This window comes from Gobius niger, assembly GCF_951799975.1.
Source record: "Gobius niger genome assembly, chromosome: 6".
Lineage (NCBI taxonomy): Eukaryota > Metazoa > Chordata > Actinopteri > Gobiiformes > Gobiidae > Gobius > Gobius niger.
The window spans coordinates 32,899,828-32,924,708 of record NC_136857.1 but is presented as its reverse complement, the minus strand read 5'-3'; the positions used below and the strand labels follow the sequence as shown (position 1 = coordinate 32,924,708).

At 43.5% G+C, this 24,881-nt stretch overlaps 2 protein-coding genes across 3 annotated transcripts; both read right to left on the bottom strand.

Moving 5' to 3' along the window:
- Nucleotides 1-7,727, bottom strand: LOC306964080 (organic solute transporter subunit alpha; the record flags this gene model as incomplete). The annotated part of the gene is made up of 7 exons (XM_079557931.1): nt 1-362; nt 533-785; nt 2,762-2,873; nt 2,949-3,104; nt 4,470-4,543; nt 5,704-5,855; nt 7,667-7,727. The coding sequence occupies 7 exons, from the start codon at nt 7,725-7,727 to the stop codon at nt 10-12; spliced, it is 1,161 nt and encodes a 386-aa protein (XP_079414057.1). The 3' UTR covers nt 1-9.
- Nucleotides 7,728-9,557: 1,830 nt separating this feature from the next.
- LOC306964136 (protein-serine O-palmitoleoyltransferase porcupine-like) lies at nt 9,558-21,941 on the bottom strand. Of its 2 annotated transcripts, none has more exons than XM_079558049.1 (13): nt 21,837-21,941; nt 18,960-19,185; nt 18,097-18,289; nt 16,134-16,177; nt 15,142-15,323; nt 13,601-13,731; nt 13,364-13,489; nt 12,827-12,927; nt 12,046-12,122; nt 11,908-11,971; nt 11,736-11,821; nt 10,712-10,822; nt 9,558-9,746 (listed from the first exon to the last, which is right to left on the bottom strand). In XM_079558049.1, exons 2-13 carry the CDS (start codon nt 19,093-19,095, stop codon nt 9,648-9,650), a joined length of 1,350 nt encoding a protein of 449 aa, XP_079414175.1. In that variant the 5' UTR covers nt 19,096-19,185; nt 21,837-21,941; the 3' UTR covers nt 9,558-9,647. The 2 variants fall into 2 exon arrangements, with proteins under 2 accessions (XP_079414175.1, XP_079414174.1); XM_079558048.1 differs by having other exon boundaries at nt 18,960-19,106.
- Nucleotides 21,942-24,881: the final 2,940 nt, after the last annotated feature.

The window sequence follows — 24,881 nt, the reverse complement described above, 5'->3', positions numbered from 1 at the left end:
TTCAGTCAATCATACTACAGTAACAGTTGAGGAGTCCTCTTTGCCCTGCTCCGGGACATTGCACGTGTCGTCTCTTTTTTGGGGTGTGAGATTTGGGAAGTTGAACGCCTCGAGTGGTGCGTGCTCGATCCTGCACAGACTGTCTCCGCTGCCCCGCCGGTACTCAGCCACACTGCCCCTGTTTATGCTCTGGTCCCTGGGTCGACCCGTGGAGCTCTGGGTCTGCACGGCCTTGTCCTCCTGCCCCCTTCCGCACGGGGCCTCCTCGTCCACTGCCGCGCCGGGCTCCACTTTCCTGAAGGTGCGGCGTGCGTATAGGCTGATGCAGAACATCTCCACGATCACGCAGTAGTGGTAGATCACTGCGAAAGACCAGAACCATCACACACTTTTGGTTTGTTTTGACAAATCTGCTCTTAAAGGCCCGATGCCTGATTTTGTCATTACAAACAATGAAAGAAACCACAAAATTAAAACGCGTGTTGTGGTCCAGACTCGTATGAGGTATGGTACATAACTTAACTGGACGTACATTGGGAGCGGGCCAGCACAGAGAAGGGCGGGGTGCAGGGGAAGACCCGCAGTGCGCCCATGGTTTCCAGGATCCCGCTCTGCAGACCGCACAGCACTAGCACGACGATGATGCAGACAAACTTAGCCCTCAGGCCGTACCCCGGCAGGGCTCTGCGCGTGGCCTTGTAGAACAGCAGGTGGCCGTAGAAGGACAGGAACGTGGACACGCCGATGATGGCGTTCACGTACAAGTTAGGGTTGAGCGAGTCCACCTGTGAATAAAAAGTAGCAGTATATCTTTACTTGATACGTGGTGCAAGAGCAGACTGAACTAAACCAGGGTCATACTCTTAAAGAGGGGGCATTGTACTGCCGGTATTTGGTAATACTGTCATATAAGTATAAAGTCATCTTTAGCACTATCATACACTTTGCTGGTTAGAAAATGCAATATTGATCTAGAACAGCTAAAGTGGTATCCAGTGGTTTCACTTCCTGGTTATTCAAGCGAACTAACTCTAATCTCCTCCCTCTTGCTTCCCTTTGCTGAGCAGCTGCAGAGAAAAAAGAGAAAAAAAAATACACCATTTGGCTGTAGTGAAGCTATGGTGAGTGTTTTACTCCGTGATGACAGGATTAAGCTTAAAGCTCCGACATGGCTGACTTTGAAGTTTCAACTGCAACGCACAACAACTCTGTAATTCCAACTCGGAAACTCGGACAGGAGCAGCTAACCCGAGAATAAGCATTTAAAGATGTGACATGTAACACATGTAAAGCTTCAATAAACCATGTTATTTGTCAGATGTTTCCCAAATAAACTTGTAAAATATCAACGCGAAACGGATAAACTTTACTGCTCTGTCTCTAACGTCTTATTAAATGGTAAAAAGTAAAATATGAAGCAACTAGTGCTGAAATATCACTGTATTTACAACAATTATACTATTGCATAATATTACAATTAAGTTTATCTGTAAACTGATAATGATGCTCAAACATGAGCAACAAAGTTGTAATTTTTACGGACCATCTCCCTCTAATATTTACGCTACAACCTGCTCAGATGTTCCGACTTCCCTCATAAGTGGAACGCACCATAAGTAAATTGTTTACCTTAATAAATCCTTTCCGTGGTCCCTCTGGGGGTGATTATTTTTTTTTTCCATAATCACCCAGCCCTACTTAATTACCAAGTTTTAAACACTTAAAACCCCCACATGTGGCTTTTTGTCGTTGCTTTTTGTTCAAGAAGCTTAGATTTGGGTAATGCAGAACTGGAGAAAATGTGCTCGGTTCAAGTGGGGGTTAAAGGATCTGTATCCTGCTATTTTAGCCATTCCAAAGTAAAGTATAGGCATTTATATGATATAGTGTACCACAATGGAGTAGTAAGAGAGAGGTATTTTGCAAACCTGGAAGACAAGACGTTTGGATTCAGTTAACTCCGCCCCCTCTCTCCGAGTTGATGCTCCTCATGCAACATTAGCAGTAGTAGAAATATCACAGCAATAGTGAAGTTACTTCATAATGCAGTTATAAGGAGTTGACATCCTGGCCGCTCCATCAGGTGTTTACATTATGAAACTCGTTGGTATAAAAGTTAATGCACTTTGATTCTGGTGAAGATTCACCAAACATCAGTCACAGAAAAACACTATTTTGGTGATAGTCGCTGAATCCCGGAAAGAAATTCCAGCTTCTGGTGAGTGTCCTCTTCTCTAGGAAGGTTGAATAAAGTCCTGTAGCGCTTTTCTCCATGACATTATCGTTAGGTGAGAAAAAAGAACCGGCGTGTCCAGAGTAGGTTAGAAAGAGCTCCTTCTTCACAAGGAGTGCAAACATGACATCTGTTCAGACGCTCAGGGGGTGTGTTTGTTTTCTCCGCAGGGGCAGCGTTGACCTGGAAGTGCTTCGGGCCCTTCCTTTTTTTTTTTTTTTTTCTTTCTTTCAACAGAAATAATGAAAAAGCTGTTTAATAAATGGAAATCAGGCCGTAAGGCATTACATTACAGACGTTGAGCACTTCTGTTCCTTTCTAATGTCAGCGTGTCACAACTCAGTGGTTTTCCAGCAGAGGGCGGAGCAGCTGCTCAGAGAGCAGGATTCAAGAGGATTGCTGAGAACTGTGTGAATGAAGCCAAAAACCACTCTAGGTTTTTTTTTGGTAAGGAAATAGCACTACAACAGCATACAAGTCGATTTTACATGATATAGGACTTTTAAGAGGTTAAACGGGCAAACGTACATCACCGTAGTCATATTGTTCGTCAGTCCACAGCACCAGAGTGAGAAAGAACAGGATGCTGCGGACCACCGAGAGCTGCAGCACCGCGGCCATCATCCACAACCGACTGCTCCTGCTCAGGAGAGCAAAGGAGAAGTTCATCAGCGCCAGAGATCTCCAAGTATTGTGTTTGCGCAGTCTGCGTTACCTGTTGACGGCCACCAGGGGCAAGCAGCAGCAGCAGCAGCAGGGGAAAGGGTCCGGGGAGACCGTCTGTCCGGAGAGCACTTCCATCATCCTCTGCTCCCCTCCGAACAGGTCTGTGATCAGCCCCATGAACTTCAGCAGCGTAAACGAGTGGTACCTGCACATGGACATGGTCAGACCTACAAGCAGAAATGAGCACTTGCTGCATTCCCTTCAGTCAGTTATCTCCCATAAGGCCATCTCTGTCCAAACCGTGCGGCACGGTTGCTCAATGCGCACACGCATGGATACAAGCAGCTGATATGATTACACTAAAAAAAGTGAGAAAGACTGTATTCTCAATGTGTGTCAGAGCCACTGTGCTGCGTTTACCTCCTGATGAATGAAGAGAGCATTTGCATTGCTGCTCCTCGTGTGCAGCTCAGTCCAAAATCCAAGGAGCGCATTTCACAAACTTTCATTAATTCAGCCCCTCCAACAATCCTGCAACTGTAGTGCAACTGCTCCAATAAGCTACAATTTCTGTGCAACTACCGCATAACTCTGCATCTTCTCCGCAGCCAATGACACTTTCTGATCAATTCAATTCTTTTCATTTGGTAAATTTGCGCCGATGGCTGCCTTTCATTCGCTGCCTACCTCACACTCATCTCAGATCTGACTTTGCAGCTGAGTGGAGGGACAGCTTTACTTCTTTCAACTTTATTAAACATCCCGACCCCCCCTGGCACGCCCGCAGCCCTCCGCCTTTCGCTGTAGTGGTCTAGCGCGGGGAGGCGGCGCCACAACATCGCCATACCAGTCTGTCTAGCCCCTGTCCTGCCCACTTTGCAAGGAGCGCCACCCGTCTGCGCAGATGTCTGCTCTGCAGCTTACGCTAAGAATCTGGCCTCAAGTTTTGATGCTGTTGGTCCAGAGACATGAAACTTACTGAAAAGAAATGGTCTAGTTATAGACGACTAGTATTATGGTTTAGGTATCGTTATCGAAAGTATCGTTAAAGTGCTAGTATCAGGAAAAAAAAACTAGTGCTCTCTCAGTGCATTCTGAAAAGTAGTGAGCAGCGACGGTCACTGGACCACAATGCATTGCGAGACTCGGAGAAGAACAGACAGAGACAGGTCTTTGAACTAAACACAACAGAATGAGTGAAAACCGCTGTTTCAATCACATCGTGTGGTGTTTATTTCATGAATAAACTACTTGATTATATATTGTTATGGTAAAAAGTTGCTAACGTTAACGGCTATGGAGCTGTTAAATGACTGATAGCTTCCTTTCTCAGACAAAAAGGCAATAATCCAAGCCGTTATCTTCATTCATGTACAATATGTGTGAAATGTAACTGATCTGACTGATCTATCCATAAATATTCCACTGACTCATGAGTTTCTGTGACTATATTCTACTTCTATATAGTGCGGCCATTGAGCGGTTTAGTCTTAACTGATTCAACATTTCCTCATACACACTCCCCCCCCCCCCATATTAGGCTCGTCCTTGAAATCAACGGCAAACTCACAGTGAGGCCAGGAAGTTGCAGAGAGAAGAGGAGCGTGGGACGTAGAGGGCCACGAGAGAAGAGACCGCGAACACCTGCAACGAGCCACATTTAATCATTTCATTCTTTTTAATCTGGCTTTGCAGTTTCTTGTTTTTTTTCCAATTAAAAATACAGTGTGCATTTTAAACACATCCACACTGAAATATGGACCAAGGACCGAGGAGAAGAAGTTCCAGATAATCAGGTCTCACAGCTTGACTTCCTTCATGATGTTATATGGGGGAAAATGAAGCTACAGGTTATAAGAATGGGGTCCTTCCCACCACCACACTTGTGTGGCTTAGCTGCGAGTCTTGCCCAGATACCTCTTTCTTTGCCCCTTTTCTGTTTCCTCCAGTGTGCTGCATGTGTGGGGGGGCTCTCAGGGCCTCTTCAGTGTTTCAGAAGAACAAATCTGCGGCCGCTCAAAGACCTTTAGCTCATAAGCTGAGTTTCCTTCATGGCCAGTATGGAAGAATTTACAGAACAGAGCTTACAGTGGGTTGCATAAGTATCCAGCCCCCTTTACTGCATACATTTAGTTGACATTTTACGTGATCATGAAGTGAAATGTTTTTTTATTTATAAAAAAAAAGTTCAAAATCATGTATAAATGTGTGTCACATAGTGTGTATCTCAAATAATTTCAATTAAATATGTTTTTGTTTGTGGACCATAGTGTGGCAAAATGGCAAAAAGTTAAAGGGGGCGGATACTTATGCAACCCACTGTATATGGATGATTTTTAAGATTAAATGGTAAATGGACTCAACTTATAAAGCGCTTTTCTACCTTTATCAGGCCCAAAGCGCTTTACAGTAAGGAACCAGTCACGCATTCACTCTCATTCATAGACCAGTGTACACAGACACTGAGAGCAAGTAGGGTGAAGTGTCTTGCCCAAGGACACAACGACAGTGTGCATTTGCAGGAGCTAGGATTCAAACCCACGACCTTCCGATCACGAGACGACCCGCTCGACCACCTGCGCCACCGTCGCCCCCAAGATCCTGTCAATGTTCCTGAATGTGTATCATTAAAACAGCTCTTTTGATGGGAGACACATTATAGAGTAAAGGTGCAGATATAACTTCCCCAGAGCTGAAAAGGTTGAGAACCACTGAACATAACATCAGTGGCCATTTTCGAATGCTTGAATCTGGTTCCCACACATCCTGTAGCCTGACCAGCTTGTACAGTGGAGAGACCTTACCGGGTACATGCCCAGGATCCACAGGGACAGTTGTCTCCGTTTGGGCGAGGGGACATGGCGCAGGAAGAAGCCCACCTCCTCCAGAAACAGCCCCAGAGTGAGCAGCGCCAGGCCCGCCGGGATCAGGAACAGCCACAGCTCGTCTTTGATGGCTGGATGCAACAGAGCGACACACAGGGATTTTATGTTGAGCAACGAAAACCCACACTGCAGCCACGCACTCAAAACTGACCCTTTACGTAGTGGTTTGTCAAAATAAGATCACTTCTAATCTTACAATAATGGATGGGACATGTTCTGCTTATATGCTTGATGTCTAATGCCCCCTGCTGGCAACAGTAGGGAGCGAGCCATGTTAAAGTTTAATCACAACATGACACTAGCAAACAGAGTGTTATATTAGTTTAGTTTACATGACTTAAGAACAAAGGAGGATGAATTGGCAGCAGGTGTTGGAGCTTAGAGGCGAACCCTACAAGCATGCAGTGTTGGGGAGAATACTGTGAAATTGCATTTAGTTAGAGAATACTGAATACTCGGATTAATGTATTTTGCAAAGCATTCTGTCTTTTTAGGAACATGCTCCGTCTCAGCAGGGGAGGAGGAGTTTGTAAATCCGCCATGATTTCCCTTTCGAATGTGGATATTATGGAAAACATAGAGGAGTGAGGACACGGAGTCTATTACTTATTATGCCCATGGTCAGGCAGCAACCACAGCCTGATATGAGCCTGCATCAGAACACCTTTGTATATGGTCATTATTTTATATTATGCCTTTTATAATGGCTTTAATCATTTATTGAATGTTTCCACATCAAAATCAGGCATGTAAGTTATGAGTAGAGAGGGCAAAAAATGGTCTTTTCTGTGAACAGGTCATGATAGAGCCTGGTTTAAATTTGTGAAGAGAAAGAGAACTATGAACAGCAAGCCGACTATTGCCCTTCAAAGGCCTGAGTGACCGATCAGAGTGGTGACATGCCCTTTACCCCCAAACCGCTCCAGACCCCATGGCTGAAGTGGTCGGGGACTGGAGCGGTTTGGACCCCTTTTTGGGAGACTTTGGAATACTTCCATTATATTTATGCGTAAATACGGCATATTATTGGAATATGACGCCGGTTACTAACTTATTTACTCTTTATTAGGAATTAGAACAAAAGCACCCACAGCCCAGAAGGACAGAGCTAAACCTTTCCCCGACGGTTTTGATCTTTTCTCATTCACTTTATGAATATGAATCTGAAATGTAATGATTGAGTTCTGCAATGTATTCCTTTGATATTGGAAAACACCTTTTAATGAGCGGCCTGACTACAGCACACGCAGGGGGGGCTTCAAGGAAAAAAGGCTGAGACCCACTGTCCTATCACAACATGTGTTTCAACCCCGATGGACCAACTTCATGCTGTGTGCGGGTGTGTGGGCAAAGAGAGGACGGTGTTTACATAAAGCTGGAGCTGTAAGGTCAGTCTCACACAACACTTTTCATGAGACTCAAAGACATACAACTTGTTCTATTGACACAATAGACCCATTTGGTCAAATACTTGGAACCATGACATCCCCAGGCATTGACTAAACTGGGCGTAAACCTAAAAACAGCTCACTTACATGTTGCTAAAACATGTTTTCTCAAAATGAAATGACTGAAGTCTAAGATGGCAGAATGTGAGAGCCACCTAAACATCGGGCCACAGTTTGAGCACCACTGTCATAGATCATTGTGCAGGACATAGGAGACCATTTTTAAAACCCATAGCAGCACTTCCTGGTTTCAGTTGTTTGCACAGAGTTGAACCTGATGGAGTAGATAGACGCGAGAATAAAACAAAACCTCTCCACGGCTTTAAGAGAAAACATTAAGACGTATTTAAAGATAGGTTTTCAATCAACTCTTTCTGTCCTTGATATAAAGGCCCGGGAAGTGAGGACTGAAGAGAACGGCCTGGTTCTCTCACCGCTGAAGATCTCCGAGGACAGAGGGATCTCCGGCCCCATCCAGCTACAGTTTGGTCTCATTCTTCTCCGTGGGGTTCAGAGGGACGTCCTGGTGCTTCAGCCGCTCTCGCCGAGGCTATGGGGACACGGCACATGTTACCTGTGCAGAGTAATGATTGACCAGACACAGGTGAGCACAGCCCAGCGCCGGCTCAAAGTCCAGGAGAGGAATCATAAAGTCCAGCAGCAGACCAGAGGAGAATATTATGGAGTATGGGTATCATTACTTAGCATCAGTATTTAAGAGTGAAACACTGAAGGTTCTAAGGAAAAATAATTACAAGTTCAATTCAAGCTAGATAAGGGACACAAATATGATGGGGGAAATGTATAATAAGGAAAGAAGTAAAATGGCTTTGTCTGGTCAGAGGGTCAGGTTACAAGAGACGTCATATATGACTAAAAAAGGTGTGTGTGTTATTGCTATAAATCAGCGACATGTTGTATTGACTCCAATATTGTCAACAAAACTTCAGGAAGACTTGCGGTCTCCGTCGCTGTGTAACTGTTCCTTACATTGAAATAACTGCATTTTCCATTAGAAAGCTCAACTTCAACTTATCATCACACTATTGCAAAATGAAAAGACAACACAATATGCACTGCTGGGCCTTTAACAGTGAATATGACGACCAACATTTACAATAGAGAGATTTGTCCATCACATTTCATCCAAAAGAAGGTCCAGTCAATGAAGTTTTCACTTTTAAAGGCCTTGTACCTGATATTTTTTTGTTTACAAACAACGAAAGAGGGAGCAAGTAAATTAGATTGTTAGTTTTGTTCAAATAATTGATCACGACAAAAAAAACAACAACAGTCCAACCCATCCAGTCCCAGAACACTAGAACCACATTCACCTTCTGGTACTGAAAAACTGAAGCTGGAGTCATAGAACGTCATACAGTCACACTACAATAACATGTGGAACAAGGACTCCTGACACGAGCAATATGGAAATATAATATTCATATTATTTTATTATATAAAAAATATGATATATATATATTTTAAAGGGGGGGTATTATGCAAAATTGACTTTTTCAAGCTTTACATCATGTTATTATGTCATTCCCTCATTAAAAACATGCCTGAAGTGTTGCCTTGGCACATTCACGTATTTTTGAGTAATCTGTAAAAACTCTGATGGCAGCCATCTTAGGGATAGGTTTGCCTGAGTCCTCCTAGGAACGCCCCCACCTCCTGGAGACGCCTCCGAGCTTTCGTCACCAGCCGAGTAACCAAGCACTGCTCCTCAGCAGAACCCCCTCCCCACTGATGCCACAGACAGTGTGTGGAGGGGGCGTGTCGGAAAGAGTCAGAGGTTCTTAAAGAGACAGAGGCCTATTTCAAGACATTCACTACAGCCATTTTGAGAGAGACATTTTATACAAGGCAGTTATTCTAATTTACTGCATTTACAGACCAACAGAAGGTTTCGTCATCATTGTAGTGTGATATAGACTGGTGCTATGTGATTGAAAAAAGCATAATACCCCCTCTTTAATAACAGGCGTTTATGAGCTAACACCTCAAAGAATGTCTTTACAAACTGTATTACTCAGACACTATCATAAAATTCCTTGTCACAATTATATAAATGTAAATAAAAGAAAGCGTCTTCAGTTCACCAGCTTCAGTTTAGGCCTAAGACGAGCCCTGCATCTCAAACAGATCATCCATTAGAGAGAAAATATCAGCCCTACCCCCAAACTGTGGAATTCTCCGCTCATTTGTCCAACACGACCTTTCCACCTTCTTCAAACCTGGCAGAGTTCACATCATGTTTTTAGTCAGGAGTTGCTTTAGCCGTCTCCAAAATCTCTGGAAATACGACCGTATCTGGAAAGTTTTGATCAAAAGCCTTTATTTTACAAAAGTGATGAGTATAAAAGGTAAAAAAGATAGAGCTCAAAGTATGTACAGTCCACAAGTGTTTTTTTATAGTAATCGACTTATGGTCCAGCTGAGGAGGATGATCCAGTGACCGGTCCAGTGGAGCTCGGACCACCTCTGGATGGTGTGGACCGCAGCATAGCCCTGAAACACAGCAGAGACACGGCACATACTGATACTTATGTACAACTCAACGAGAGCTTGGCAGTAAAAAATCCACCCACAGTACCAGCCATTACAAGCTAGAAGCTACAGGCCATCCTCTGGCTTTGTTCGTCAGCAGATGTCAGCCCCCCCTCTCCTCACCTAAACTACAGCTTCCATGAAAGCGTTTGGCTTATAGAACAGTTCCATTTAGAACTTTTTAGTTTTATATCCCACATCCCTTGAACTCCTCCTAACCCTTCCTGTTCCATTAGCTGCTGATAAAACAGAAGCGACAATACCTCCTGGAGATGTTGGACTAATAAACAAACGGACATTTCATGAGGATTTTAACTGGTCAGCCACACACACACACGCTCACATGCACTCATTGCTGTTTGGTGTTTCCATGGAGACCGGTTACCCACCACCAAATGAATATGTGCACCACGTGACTAAATAATAATAAATAATAATCAACAACTTTTGGAGCTTGATTATTAATTACAGATTATTTATAATTTGCTGTGACCAGGTTTAAAGCCTCAAAACACAGAACAAAAGGCGTCCCTTATTGATTTAATACAGGACACGCCCATATTTTTAAAAATACAGGATGATTCTGTATTTCAAGGGAAGGTTGGCCAACCCTAAGTTTGGAAGGCGTTTGTTGTTGTAGGCATTTCTCATGATGGAGCCAATAAGCAAACTGAATCTGTCGGGTTTACATGGGTCGTCTGGTCTGCATAGGTGAGCGATTGGAATGGTCATGATGGACAGACAGATTAACCAATCAGAGACAACATGCAAACACCTCATTCCCACCGCCAGCCCTCCCATCATGAGAGCCCCCCGTAAAGTAAAAGGAGAATGAATAAAAACAGATCACACAGAAGACTGAGATCAGCGTGGGCATCCGCCAAGTCAGCAGCAGACAGTGCCCAGGTGCGGCGGGGCAAACTCACCTGCTCCGCCTCCTCCTCATTCAGGCCGGGGTCGAACATGGAGCCCAGGTAGGTCAGATGGAGCACGGCCAGGAAACTGAAGAACAGGTTTATGAGCAGCACCCACAGATCCTACAGAGAACAAAAGGCCTTTTAGGACAACTCAGGGTGACGGGGCAGACAGAGGCATTGATTTCTGAGCCGTGTGTTGGGGGGTGAGGCGTGTGTTGAGGGGTGAGGCGTGTGTTGGGGGGTGAGGCGTGTGTTGGGGGGGAGGCGTGTGTTGGGGGTGAGGCGTGTGTTGAGGGGTGAGGCGTGTGTTGGGGGGTGAGGCGTGTGTTGGGGGGGGAGGCGTGTGTTGGGGGTGAGGCGTGTGTTGAGGGGTGAGGCGTGTGTTGGACTAAAAAGCTGAACTAAAATCTAAAAATAAGACCCTGGCATATGCCTTATGGCTCTGAAATTACGTCTGCAACATAAAATAGAGGAGCAGTGTGGAATAATATAGAATAACCTGTGCCTGGCCTTATCCACCAGAGTGCCATTGGTAATGATTGACTGTCAGATCAACCAATCAGAGGAAAGCAACCACTGCAATGTTTCTCAGCTCCTCTGAGGCGTAAGTAGTGGTGGGAGGGCTCATTTTTAAAGCTCTGACTGTGCTCTTTACAATGAAGAAAAAAGTCTATCCCTTTTGGTTCCAATCCAGTAAAGTTCGGAGTCTGTAGGAGCCACTAAAGTGGAGATGTTGTTGAAAGGAAAACCTGATTTTTAGAAAATGGCCTTTACGCTTCATACCATCTGCACATGCGCCTTGTGTATTTCTCCCGTCTTTAGCCACTGCCGTCTCCCACAAAAGGAAACTACCATCTTTGGATTACAGCGTCATCTCGGTCACAGCCTTTCATGCTACACGTGGATACCAAACATGTCAGTATTTGGGAATGACTAAGTGTGGGGAAACTGACTGGTGTGGAGAGTTAGACATTAAAACTAAGATCTAAACATTGACCATCAAACAGAGACTGCTGAGCTCGCTCTGCCGTACCTTTTTGTGCTGATGGCTGCACCCAGCTGCACACGGTCTGGAGAGGACACATGCACTGAAGATGTTGGCGAGCTTCTTTCTTAGAACTGAGGGCACAAAACGATATTAAAGAGATGCTCACCTTGGTCAGACCCAGTTGTGAGAGTGCAGCGCAGGTGAGGAGCGTGCCTACCGTGTTCTGTGTAGGTGAGGAAGCCCAGAGACAGCAGCACGGCACCCAGGTGGAAGCTGAGACCCTGGGGAGCGCACGTAGCACAGACTTTAGGTTTGTACTGTGGCTCTGTCCTGGTTCAGAGCTGAGAATACTCACGTGCAGCAGAGCGCTGGCTGTGTAAGTCACCAGGATGGCAGGAAACGTGCCCAGCCTCATGGCGTTCTTGAAAACATCTGGAGAACATGAGAGAAAGCAATCTGTAATGCTAAACCTCGCTCTCTGGGCTCTAACGCAGCTAAACAACATTGGAATTATGCATTTTGCTTCCTTTCTCCTGTGTCATGATGTTATTTACTACTGCGAGTGGATCTGGCAAAAGCTGAATTTGTGCATTTAGTAAATCACATAGATTAAAACCTGCTAAAGGATATCTGAAACACATATTATATTATATATACATATTAGTACACAAGTACATAAAAATGTAAAATGTAGAGTGTACCCTAAAGGGGGAAACCGGAGTACCCGGAGGAAACCAACACAGACATAGGGAGAACATGCAAACTCCACACAGAAAGGCCCCGTCCAGGTGGGAATTGAACCCAGGACCTTTTAGCTGTGAAGAACGAGCACTAACCGCTGCGCCACCTTATGAAGTACAACTAATAACAGAGTAAATACCAGAGCATTGACAAGAGGAGGCTGTAAAACCATGCACGACTATCTTGGCCAAAAGTCTGGACAGGTAGATCCTACTCCTACATGTTCCTTAATATGCATTGTCTTATTTCCTAATGAAATCCTAATTAAAAATAAACATAAAATGTAAAAGTCTTTTGGGTTGATATTTCCTGCTTTCTTTCCTGCTTCCAAAGGCATTACTTTTAGAGTAGTTCCTATAAGTGTGGATAACAAGGAATATAGAATAGATCCTTACATGTTTTGAGCCACTGGGACATGGGGATGTTCCAGGAGGTGACCACCAGCACCAGGGAGCGGGGCATCTCCACCTGCAGGGGCCTCACCACGCTCATGTCCCTGAGAACAGGTCAGTCATCACACATCAGGAAAACTGCCCAATGCCCTGACGGAGCCTTTCTGCTCTTCACTGATTGGTTTACTCCACTTCCTGTTTGCTTGTGAATGTTCCACTCTAGAAATGTAGTTGATGCCAAATCTTCTTGGAATTTCCCCGCCAAGAATGGACCACTGCTTTAATTCTGTCCTAAAAACTGCTTGAAAGTTTCTGAAAGTTTGCCGGGCGACCTGGAGGAGCAGCTGGCTCGGGAACACATCTCCAGATCTGGAGCCAGGCCGATGGTCAGATACACCTGGCTGGAGGAGTAACCTATTGTACAGAAAGGCCCGTCCCGGTGGGAATCGAACTTGGGACCTTCTAGCTGTGAAGCACTTCATAGAACGTCTTCTATTTTCTTAGATATATTATTTGTACAAAGAAGAATGATGCCCTCACCAGCGAGTCTGCTCCTGGTCCAGTGAGAAGCCCGCTCCGGCCAACATGCTGGTGCCCTCACTCAGGTGGCCCACAAAGTAGTTACTGAAATGGAAGGAGACGGCATTCTCATAGGCGCGCAGCCACCTACGACCAGAGAAACACAGACACACTGTTCATTTAGAAGCTTGTTCATATGGGGCAGCTCGGCCCCGTATGGCACAGACTGGTTGGTTCTCGAGGCCTGCAGGGCCCTACCTGTCGGTGAGGGGCCCGCCGCTGACGGGGACAAACACGGGGAACAGGTATGGCGCCACGCAGCTGGACACCACCAGACACAGCAGGCTCTTCAGCAGACTCGCAGCACAGGCCAGGAACCAGCTGACTGACTGCAGAGAAAGAAACAACTCTAATCACACATTACCTTCATCCTCTCAGGGTATTTTGTACCAAAGTCTGTAATCCAAATTCTGTAACCAAATAAGATATCAAAGTGTTCTCAACATTGCACATTGCCTGGGAACAAATGGAACTATCCCGCTATAAACATGAACTACAATGAAACCTATCTAAGGTTGGGTAAGAAAATAAATGATTACACTAGAAAAATGGGCAAATAATGCAAATAAATGTACAGATGTTAAATATTGAGCCCCAAAATGTATTGTTTGGCTGTCATTTATTGAACGATGAGTGGATATAGCGACAGGCCCAACTATACAACTATAAGACTAGGCGCAACTCATACCTCTTAGCTTATGGTCACTCAGGTCAGATAGGTAAAGCTCTAACCCATAGCCTAGCTGTCAAGTCTGTATATTTCTCCTGTACATACATAAATATTATTATAAGAAATAAACAAGAAATTGAAAAATTAAGATTAGGAGTTAAGCATTCAGACTAGGAAGTGGAGCATTCAGGCAGTGGGGAATTCAGACCGGTAATCTAGGGACTGGACAACAAGAACTGAAGCTTCAACAAGAACTGGACGTTCTTTTGTGGTCTTGCCCCGTCCGCTGAGGGACTCCCATTGGCCCTGGTTCTATAGCCTGTCCGTCCATAGGAGTGCATCTCTCCTTCTGTGGAGCTGGCTGAATAAAAAACTCGATTCATGATTCGATCCGATTTTTTTACACCCCATTTCAACAAAATCAACAATCAACAAAATAACTGCGAACTGTAAATATATACATATATTTATTGTATACAATAAAAGTGCATCAATATAAACCAAATTGCAAAGGCAAACCCTTTCTCAACTGAAAAGTCACTGTGCAACAAAGACATTAAACATCCAAATTATTTGTACTGTATTTGGATTGAGCAATAAAACAACCCAAAATCCTGAGGTGGGCTCTGTTCTACTTGGCACGTTTGTGCAGCAGGACCTTCTTCCTCTGAGCAGGGGGCAGAGACAATTTGACCTATCAACTCGATTTTTAAATCAAATAGATTTTTGTTCCCAGCCCTAGGTTCTCCCAGAGGTTTCAATTTTCTCCCACTGGGTTTTTGAGTTTTTACGGGATCATTTTGATTTTACTGATGCGGGGGCCGGGGGTTCCAGACTGATGAAAAAAAAATATAGAGGGGAATCATTCTAGTCTCACCAGGCTAGTGATATTGCAGCAGGGCTATAGGGGACACAATGTGAGAAACTAAAAAGTAGACTTTATCTGCTCTGTTGGACAGAAAGAGACAGAATATTTCAGTCAAATAAAGTAAATTGATCCCATGTTGTGGATCCTGTAGAGAGTTTAAACTCAGGGTGTGTGTAAGCATATGGAGTGTGTCAGACTTACCAGCGTCCGGCCCTCCGCTGCACTCATGTAGTGGGAGAAGGAGGTCCAGGGGCCGAACACAGCACTGCCCACGAACAGGGTGTAGCCAAGGAACTGCGCGGGGCCGGGCAGGCTGCTCACGGCTCCTCTGTCCAGGTCGAACGCCAGGGAGATCACCTTCATGGCCACCACCATCTGAGAACCTGCACGGCAACTCACCTGGGTCAGCATTTTATAAAAACATCTGATTGCATCGTTTTCTGTGATGTATTGACATTTGTACTTCAATCCAGATTCAGCTGACACATCCAGGAGCGTTCACATTTAGCAGGTCACATTAGACAAAGAAATAATCAACTTTGTGTCCCACGTGGTATATTTGGCGGGATTCCACAGGCAGATTCCACATTCTCCGTCTCTCTCTCTCTCTCTCTCTGCAGCTCAAAGTTTAACAGCGCGTGGTTTTGCTTTGCTTTGTTTCGTACGGAAACTTAAACCGTTTTAAAATGACGAGATGGCTGTCACATCGGAGCTAGATGAGCGCCCATGGTTTGGATTATTCTCATGAAGGACCGAGAGAAGAGAGAGAGGAGAGAAAGAGGCGGTGCAGGAGTTACGAGGTTGCGAGCACACGGACCAGGGCGGCGCGTGGAGCGGCTTCAAAAACGTAAACTACGACGCAAACTTGGTATTGAGGAGGAGTTGACAATCTGAATAAGTGGTTCTTTTCTCAGACTTTACGTATGAGTTTTAACACATTTCTGTTGCAAAAGTCTCTGACTCTGTTCAGATCATGTTTAGTTTAGATCCATTTATCCTGCAATATCACATGTTCCTAACATACAGAGTAATATGCAGCATATATATAGGCTATGTAAATGTATGTCTTATATATGTCTTTAAAAAAATGCTTATAATGAGAAATGGACGATATCATCGTACATATCACGATGGTTCACTGTAAACATCGTCAACGGCCAATTAAGGGAACATCGCCCAACCCTAGTGCTCACCTCTGATTTTGTTCCAGGTCACAGGGTCGATAAAATGCAGCTCTCTGAAGAGAGAAGGAAAAACAAAAGGACAGTTAAAGTAACCTCAAATATACTCCCAACACAAAGCCATCTATGCTACGTACTGTGCTTCTTTATACTTCAACATCCAGTTTCACATGGCCACATTCACTCTCACAGTCATCACATAGACCCTAGCTACGTGTAACTGATATCTAAATGTATACTTTTCTACAACCGTTAAAGAAGTCCAGCAATTACTGGATAGACGTACAGTAGTCATTGGTTAAAATAAACAATGCTTTAGAGCAGATGTCTTTGATGTGGTTCTTTAAAGAGCAATGGAAAGGACAGACATGTGTCTGCGTGTGTGAACAGGCGGATACAACAAGCACATCAGCTGTGACACCATGTTACCCATGAAGTGAATGGAACATTGTCTCATGTAAAAGTGCTTTGTTCCATGTCTGTGGTTTCCCGCAGTGCTTTCCTGTTTAGGCGTCCACCTAAACAATACCGGGCTGCCACTATATATTACTATATATTTATTTAAAAATATAATATTCTTATTCTCTGTTAACAATATGAACTGTAAACGTAAAGCAGGCTACAAAAGTCAGTCTAAATAATAAATATTAGACTATATATTAGGACTACTATGAAGCTAATTACAAAGCGCAGCTGACGATCACACTGGAAAAGTGTTCTCTCTTCACAGCTCGTCAAAGTTTCCAAGAGAGCCGTGTCCTGCAGGTAAGTTTGCCTTTATATAAGTGCACGAAGAACTTTAGGGCTATAAAATGAAATGAATTTATTGTTTAAACCACACGAGTCCAGTGAGACTGGAGCGCAACCTGAAGCAGCTCCTCCTGGGACTGCCCCTGAGTGAGAGCCTCTCTGTGCAGAATGTGGGGCTGGAGTTTCTCTGTACGCACTTTCGGTTATGGAGATATCGGCATTTTATCAGCCAATATCAGCCCGATATATCGATCAGGCCCTACTTACTCACATCACCAAACATCCAGCTCCAAAACAATCCCATGCCTCATAAATGAAGATGAATTAACAGGTGTTGAAAATAGTAACACTTTAAACAATGCATCCGGTTCGTCCAATGTAATTACTATGTCCATATTAAATGAATAAACAAATGAAATGAAAAACCATGTGATGTAACCGAAATATCCTGTAGTTCTGTATCTACGTTTTATACACCGTTTATAAAAATCTCCACTATAAGCGTTTTAAACTGAAAAGGAGCATAGAGAGGGTTTATAGACAATATCCCACGTCAGGCCAAAGTGGACTTGAGCAAACGGGGACTCTGTTGCAAAGGTGAGTCAGCGCAGTATTTTCCTCCTTATGACTGTTCTCCTGGAAGACAAGGTTTTAAAGGGATGTTTCAGGATTTTTGACATAGGGCCTCATTTCCTAGATATCTATTGTGGTGTCGATTTCTGGACATTTTTTTAATCGATTTTTTTTTATATTCATGCAGTCCATACGTTTGAAGAGTTTAGTGGTGCTAGGCTAGTGCTAGGCTAGTGCATGTCTATGGTAACTAGTAGCCAGCATTAAAAACAGCCTGACCCAAACACAGTGCACCTGAGGCAAATCACTTATAACACCAGACTAACCATATTAATGTCTGTGTCGACTGAATAATACAGATAATAATTCACAAAGGAGTTTTCTGCAAATCAGATATGGCAACATTTGGAGGACGACCCTATGATTTTGAAGAGGTTTTTAATGCAGGCTACTAGTTACCATAGACATGCGCTAGCCTAGCCTAGCAACACTAAACTCTTCAAATATAAGGACTGCATGAATATTTTTTTTTTTTAAATCTTCAAAAATCAACAATCGTCTGGAAAACTAGGAAATGAGGCCCTATGTCAAAAATCCTGAAACATCCCTTTAACGCCTAAAAGCGCCAGTGCTGAGGATGAAGAGAGCTTACCCCGTGAGGAGGAAGAGCAGGATGAGCAGCGACAGCAGAACGCCTCTGCTGTTGGATCGCTGGTTGAGCAGCAGCAGCAGGTAGGACAGCGCACAGAGGAGCAGCACCCAGAGCGCGTGCAGCTGGAAGAACAGGTACAGGCCGCACACCCCCGCCACAGCAGACAGGCCATGCTTCAGGGAGGGCCCCCAGCCTGCAAAGCAGCGGGGCAGTTACAACTGAGGAGGATGTGAAGGCTGGAGGAGACAGGCCTCTGCTTTACTCATGTTGTGGGTCCACTAACTGATGCACGCACTTTTTGAGAGATGATTTCAAGGTATCAAACGTCAACACAAGGCGTGCAAACTTCTGTTAAAAATGCTTTAAAGCAGTACTAAGTAACGTGTTTACCTTAATAAATCCTTTTCGTAGTCCCTGTGGGGATAGTACAAGTGTTTATGGGATGATTGGAGGGTCTTTCATCTCCAAAACCATGTTTGCAACGTGACTGCCACCGGTCCGGAGAAAGCAATACACACTAATGGAATCACGAAGAAGAAGCTAACATGCTAACGGGCAAAGCTAACTGCGGGCTAAGTCACTTTAAACAGTATTTACAGCAAAGTTTGAGTGAAAAAAAATATTTCCATTGTATAATTGGATGTACAATATCCCTCTCTCCCTTCGCCTTTCCTGTCAGTGTAGTATTTACTCTCCAAGACAATTAATAAGTTAAAAAATCGTACCTTGCTACTACACCTGCAGTTGCGCTTATGGTCTCTAGGGGGAAGACTTAGTACTGCTTTAAAGAATGCCTTTAAACTTGGAATAGTGAGATAAAAAGTGCTCGGCGGTGTGCGTATAGTGTGTGTCTGTGAGCTCACTCAGGGTGAAGTTGAGTCTGCAGAGCACACAGAGCAGCAGCAGTCTCCAGACCTGTTCCCAGCCCTGCTGCAGCGTGCCCAGGCCACAGGACTGAGCCAGCTCCCCCCACAGCTCCAGGCGGCTCCACGCGTCCATGCTGCCCCCTGCTGGACACAAGAGGACACCGGGCTGTAGGCAGGGTTCTGAGGAGATTCACGTCTGTGCTGTTTGAGGTTAAGGTTCACTCTGGAAGAGGGCGAGTGATCGCTGCAGTAGGCTCAATCAGGTCAGGTGCTCTTCAAGGATCCATGTGCAAAATGCTTATTTTGAGAGGAGAAAAGAAGCCCGAGGCACAACCGACTTATACAAATAGAAATCTTAAAAATAAAAAACGACAGACAGAGAGGCATTGTCCTTATTAAACTTACTCTCCCCCCTGACCTCCACAACACCGACTCACTCCCACACTTTAAATCTCCTCTCCTCTCAACTGATCTTTCCATGGGAAGTTGGGTGTACAGCTGTTCTGCACAATAACATATATGAAATGTCCAGATTATGACTTTTCCCAAGTTTTTGATCATTATTTATTTCAGTTCTGTTCAGAACTACCAATATCACACATAAAGTGTATTAGAGTGTCTAGTTTCATAATACATAAAAAAAAAAATACAAAAAAGTTTACGTTTTTGGCACTCAACAACATATCTGTTTTTAACTGTACAGCACTTTTAATGTTTGCCCTTGATGTATGACCACCTTGAGTGTGTAGAAAGGCGCCAAACAAATAAAATGTATTATTATTATTATTATTATTATTATTATTATTATTATTATTATTATTATTATTATTGTTAATAAACGCTCTCAACAATCTGTACGAAATAAAGACCAAAAGTAACTTTTGCTTGGCCTTGTGTACGACACAGAGATAAAGTATCAGTCGTGTCAGTACAGGAAACTGGGAGAGATTATTAACATACTTATCTTTGCATTGTTCATGTTTCTGTTTCCTGTGAAAGTTGCGAAGGTTTAGGCCCGACTGTACAGCCATGACCCTTTACTGGGCTCTCATTGGCTCAGTCTTTGGTGGGGTGAATTCAGGTCATTTGGGACAGTTTTTGTTATTATTCATTTGTGACTTCGCTCTTGTCCACAGTGAAGACAATGTCCCAGCCTGTGATACGTCTCTGAAATCCTCTGGGACTCTTCTTCCTTTATGTCAAATATGAAGTTTGTGTGACGTTTTTACAAAATGTGACTCACGATTTCGTTGGGATTGACAGAGTTTTTGGGGTTGTGTTTGGTCATTTGGGTTGTTTCCTAACAGTGTGTTACTTTTTCATGCAGTCCACTTCCTTTTTGTTGTAGAGTCTAAAAAAGGAACCAGAACTGAACTGGACATACACCGATAACATTACAATGAACAAAATATAGCCTATTAATCAGAACAAAAGTCAGTCTGAATAAGAATTAAAAAAACACAAGAATGTCAGAGCACCATTTAGTCCAAGTCCCAATAAAGTTACACACAAGATTTTCAAATGTTTTGTGAAACATAATCAACAAACAAATGATTTTTTTTTTTAATTTTGACTCTTTTAAAGGCAGCATGGTTTAAGTTGTTAATATCACCAATACAATATCCTCCCTGCACGGCTCATTCAAAGCACTTTTTGCAAGTTCCACAGCACAATTACTGTTCAGATTGAAAAAATGAAAACTTGATCATGAATTTATAAAATTATATATGAATATCTAGGTGAAAAATATAATTCTATTGCTATCCAAATTACCTGAAATGTGCTGTCCAGCATCAAAAAGTGTTAAAAGTAAAAATATACACATCATTTTGATAAAAATTGGCATGTCATTTGTTGCACATGATTGTATATTAGATACAGTTTTCATCAGTCACCTCAGACCACATGTTTTTTGGTGCACACCTCATACTTCATGTCACAGGGTTAAACTTTATTTATCCTTATGACCCCCGGAGCAAGAATTCAAGGTAGTAATAGGCCATTTGCTTATGCTGTCCCACATTACCTGAATTCACCCTACAGATGTTTGAATGTTATTAGGAACCAGGCCAAATGTGAACCACCCTACCCACAAATGTCACTTATCAGGATGGTGCTTTTAACACACAGGTCTTCATGCTCCTGAGAAACAGAGCCGTGAGAAGATATTTTAGCTAGGGGGTGCTGAGGGACAAAATTTACCCCCAAAACGCTTTTTCTGCGCATATTTCCTATTTATTAATATTGCCTGCTGTTCCCAAACTATCCACCAGGGGGTGCTGCAGCCCCCTCAGCACCCTGGGTTCCCACGGCCTTGCTGAGAAATGCAATCAAACGTGGACTAAAAAAAAAATACGAGAAACAAATTGTGATTTATTGTTTGCCTGACCGCCCAGTTCCACCATTTAATGCAACTCTAGGCTCAAACCGGGCTCAACTCTAGTCCTCTATGGTTATTGGTCATGCTCTGAGTGACTGACACGTGGATTCAACCAATCACAGCAAAGTGTGGACTCTCAGAAGAAACATAACTTTAAGACAACGGACAACTGATACGGTCATACTAAAAACAAAAAAGTGCAGTTCCTTTTTCATTTTTTTCCCCCAAAACCATTCAATTCATATTTAGTTTGCATCCCAAGCTAGCTCTGCATCCCAGGAGGAAACTTGAAAGAAAAAGTGAGACGAACCCCCCAAAAAAGTTCAGTCCCGTCAGAAAGAATGTTTCCTCCCCCAAACCCTGGCGACAGTAAATCCAAGCCCCTGCGGAGTCCTGGTCACACGAAGAGCTTTGGGAGTCTGTGGGGAGTGTGTGGGGAGTGTGGGGAGTGTGTGGGGTGTGTGTGGGGTGAGTGTGGGGAGAGTGGCTCTGACCTGCAGGCTCCAGCCGCTGGCCTCTCCGTGCGTACGACCGTACCGTAAGGTCCGTGCGCGCTCAGCGGTGTTTCCGTGCGCGTACTTCGATGTTGGAGGCAGACTGGAGAGGGAGAAGGCGGGACTTCCGGCGGAAGCCACTGCTGCTCTTCTTCTTGTGTTTCTAGTGAGCGCTGTGGGACGAAGCGCGCGCGTTATCGCCCCCTTCCGCCCTGGAGGGGCTAATGGCAATAGAGTTCGGGAATGTCCACAGTTACCATGGAGATCCGCCATCTTTGCAGCTGTTAGCATACATTTCCATAGACTAACATTAGCTAAAAACAGTATTAAAAAACAGTGGAACGACTCGGCTAGCTTCTGAGTTACTGCTGGTAAATACATCTAACACACTGTGGTCTCCAAGTGTTTTAATGTGAACAATAACTCCAGTATTTTAACTTTTAAAATCTCCATTAGTTTACAATGGCTGCTAATCCCATAATGCTTAGCGATATGACTTCACATTCCCGAACAGACACGAAGAACCGGTAACTGAATGCTGAAAGGTGAGCGCCGGTTGCTAGTTGGTTTGATATAATAGATCCATGGTTGGTACACAGTGTACATCCTTCATCCTTTCTTCATCTTCATCCAAACAGAGATGTATTATAGCTGAGGTACCTGACTTTTTGTTGGTTTAGAGTAGGCTAAATGTATTCTCCACTATGTTATAAACACAGCAAAAAAAAAAAAAAAACAGAAAAAAAACAGATCCTGTTGCGTTGTCTTCACCTATTGTTTATTGAGCAATGAAAAATTTAAAAGGACTTTACGGAGTTTAAAAATGTCAAAATGAAGTATTTTCCTCCCCCTACATGTTCCAGCCATGTCCTAATGTGTAGAATGAGCTCAGACCTGTTCACCACAACTGCCTCTAAAATCCTGCACTGTCACCCAGAAACTTGTTGCTTCAGGTCCTAAGTGGGGTCATGCACGAGCTTAATATAGAAGGTGCAGTTACATGTATGACCTGAGGTGGCAGTAGTGAGTATAAAATGGCTAACTTGCATCTAGCCCCTTTAAGTACAATCTAAACAAGTGCAATTTATTTGGGTTGATCCCCTGGTGCATTTTGCCACCGTTCAAAGCTGTACACAGGCGTGAAACGTGCATTTCATTCATCTGCATAAACAGTTCACATTTCAGAAAATCCGGAACCCTTGCTTTAAGTTTGGGCACCCGCCACCCTCTCCTCAAGGTTAGTGGCTCGGGAAGGGTCAGCACCGGTCATTCTTTTGGTTAATTAAGCCTTTGCCTCACTCCTATATAGGTTCCACCTTTTCAACTTACCAAGTGAATAGTCTAAAATAAATGATGTAGATTAACATTGTGAATGCGACCATATTTATGCTCCTTGTATAGAATGTAAGGTCATTTTTTTTTACCTACTATGGCTATCCCTGTGTATTTAAAGCTAAAACTAAAAACTTGAATGGTTTGTGTAAGCTCCCGGTCATAAAGAAGTTTTTCATCGTGGAGGAAAGCTCTCAAGACGTCATCTGTGCTTAGTAGTTTAGCTGCTAGGAAACATTTCGAAAGGAGAAGGGGTTTAACGTTGGTGTCCCTTTATTTTACAGATGACAGTTTAAGAACTTTTGTCTAAAATCCATCCATTTTCTTCAGCTTTATCCAGAGTCTTCCTCGGGGGCTCCTCCCAGTGGGACGTACCTGGAACACCTCCCCAACTTCAGGAAGTATCCAGAACAGGTGCCTGACGCCTCATTTGCCACCTCAGCTGGCTTCGCTCCATGTGAAGGAGCAGCAGCTCTACTCTGAGCTCCTCCTGATTGTAAGTTGCTTAAAAAAGTCATTTCTGCTAAATGTGCCTCTCACTTAACATGGTACTTTAAATGAGTGTTTGTTTGGACAATAACACACCTGTACATACAATGACACAAACTGGAATGTTCTTTTGCATGTCCAGTTGCTGCAACATACAAGCCAAAGACACAACATCTACTACAGGAGGAGGTGAGAGCTCGGGCTCAGGTACATTTAGCAGTCAGTCTAGTCTTAGACAAAAATGAGTTAATTTTGATAACACATTTTTATTCAGTTTTAGTCCTTTGACAGAAACATAGTTTAATTTTAGTTGAGATTTAATCAAATAATTCTATTCAGTTTTAGTCTAATTTAATTTAAGACAAATTTAGTCAACCTTACATTTCTAATATTTATTATTATCATATTTATACCATGGTCTGGGTGAATACTCGATTCTGATTGGCTGGTGGGGGCTAACAATCGTGCATTATTTTGGTATAACCGCACACGTAGTCCGGTAGTTAAATCACTGGGATATCACTCCGCTGTGGCATCGCCATGGCAACGCATGACACAGCTGAATCAGATAAACGCGTAATTAGTGACTGACAGGAACGTATGAGAAGGATTTTGTTTAATTTCAACGCTTTTGGCCAAAACAAAACGTTTGATAAATGGGAAGTAGAGGAGAGTGAGCAGCTAGGTTAGCTACTGTTAATAAAATATGAGCTTTATATTTCGATTGAAAACGGTTAAGGCACTATTCATTATTTTCAGGCGTACATAAAATGATCCCAGCATTTAAGCATATTTGGCTGGATTAGTAAAGTCAAACATAAAAGTTTCAGTTCGTGGGGCCCAGGTGTAAGCGACTCCACTGCATCTGTTTCCATATCCATGACCGGCTAATAGCCCACATAAAATAGTCCCGGTAGTCTGGCATATTTAGTGAGTTTAGTACATAAAAAAAACATTTGTTATAAATGTTACGTTTGTGGGACGATGGTATAAGCGGATTAAACAACGAGGAGGCGTGCATTAGACGGTTATAATGCACTTTGCGGAGTCCGCTGCGCGTTGTGGTGTTCTTGATTCCGTGTCGTGCATTATAACCGTTTATTATACGGCTCTTCACAACGTAAGTAGAAGCTCCGTTGATTTGAATGGGATTTCCCAACGTTCTACCGGTCATTATTTTCTGATAAAGGACCTCTGAGAAAAATAATGACCGCTGCCAATGGC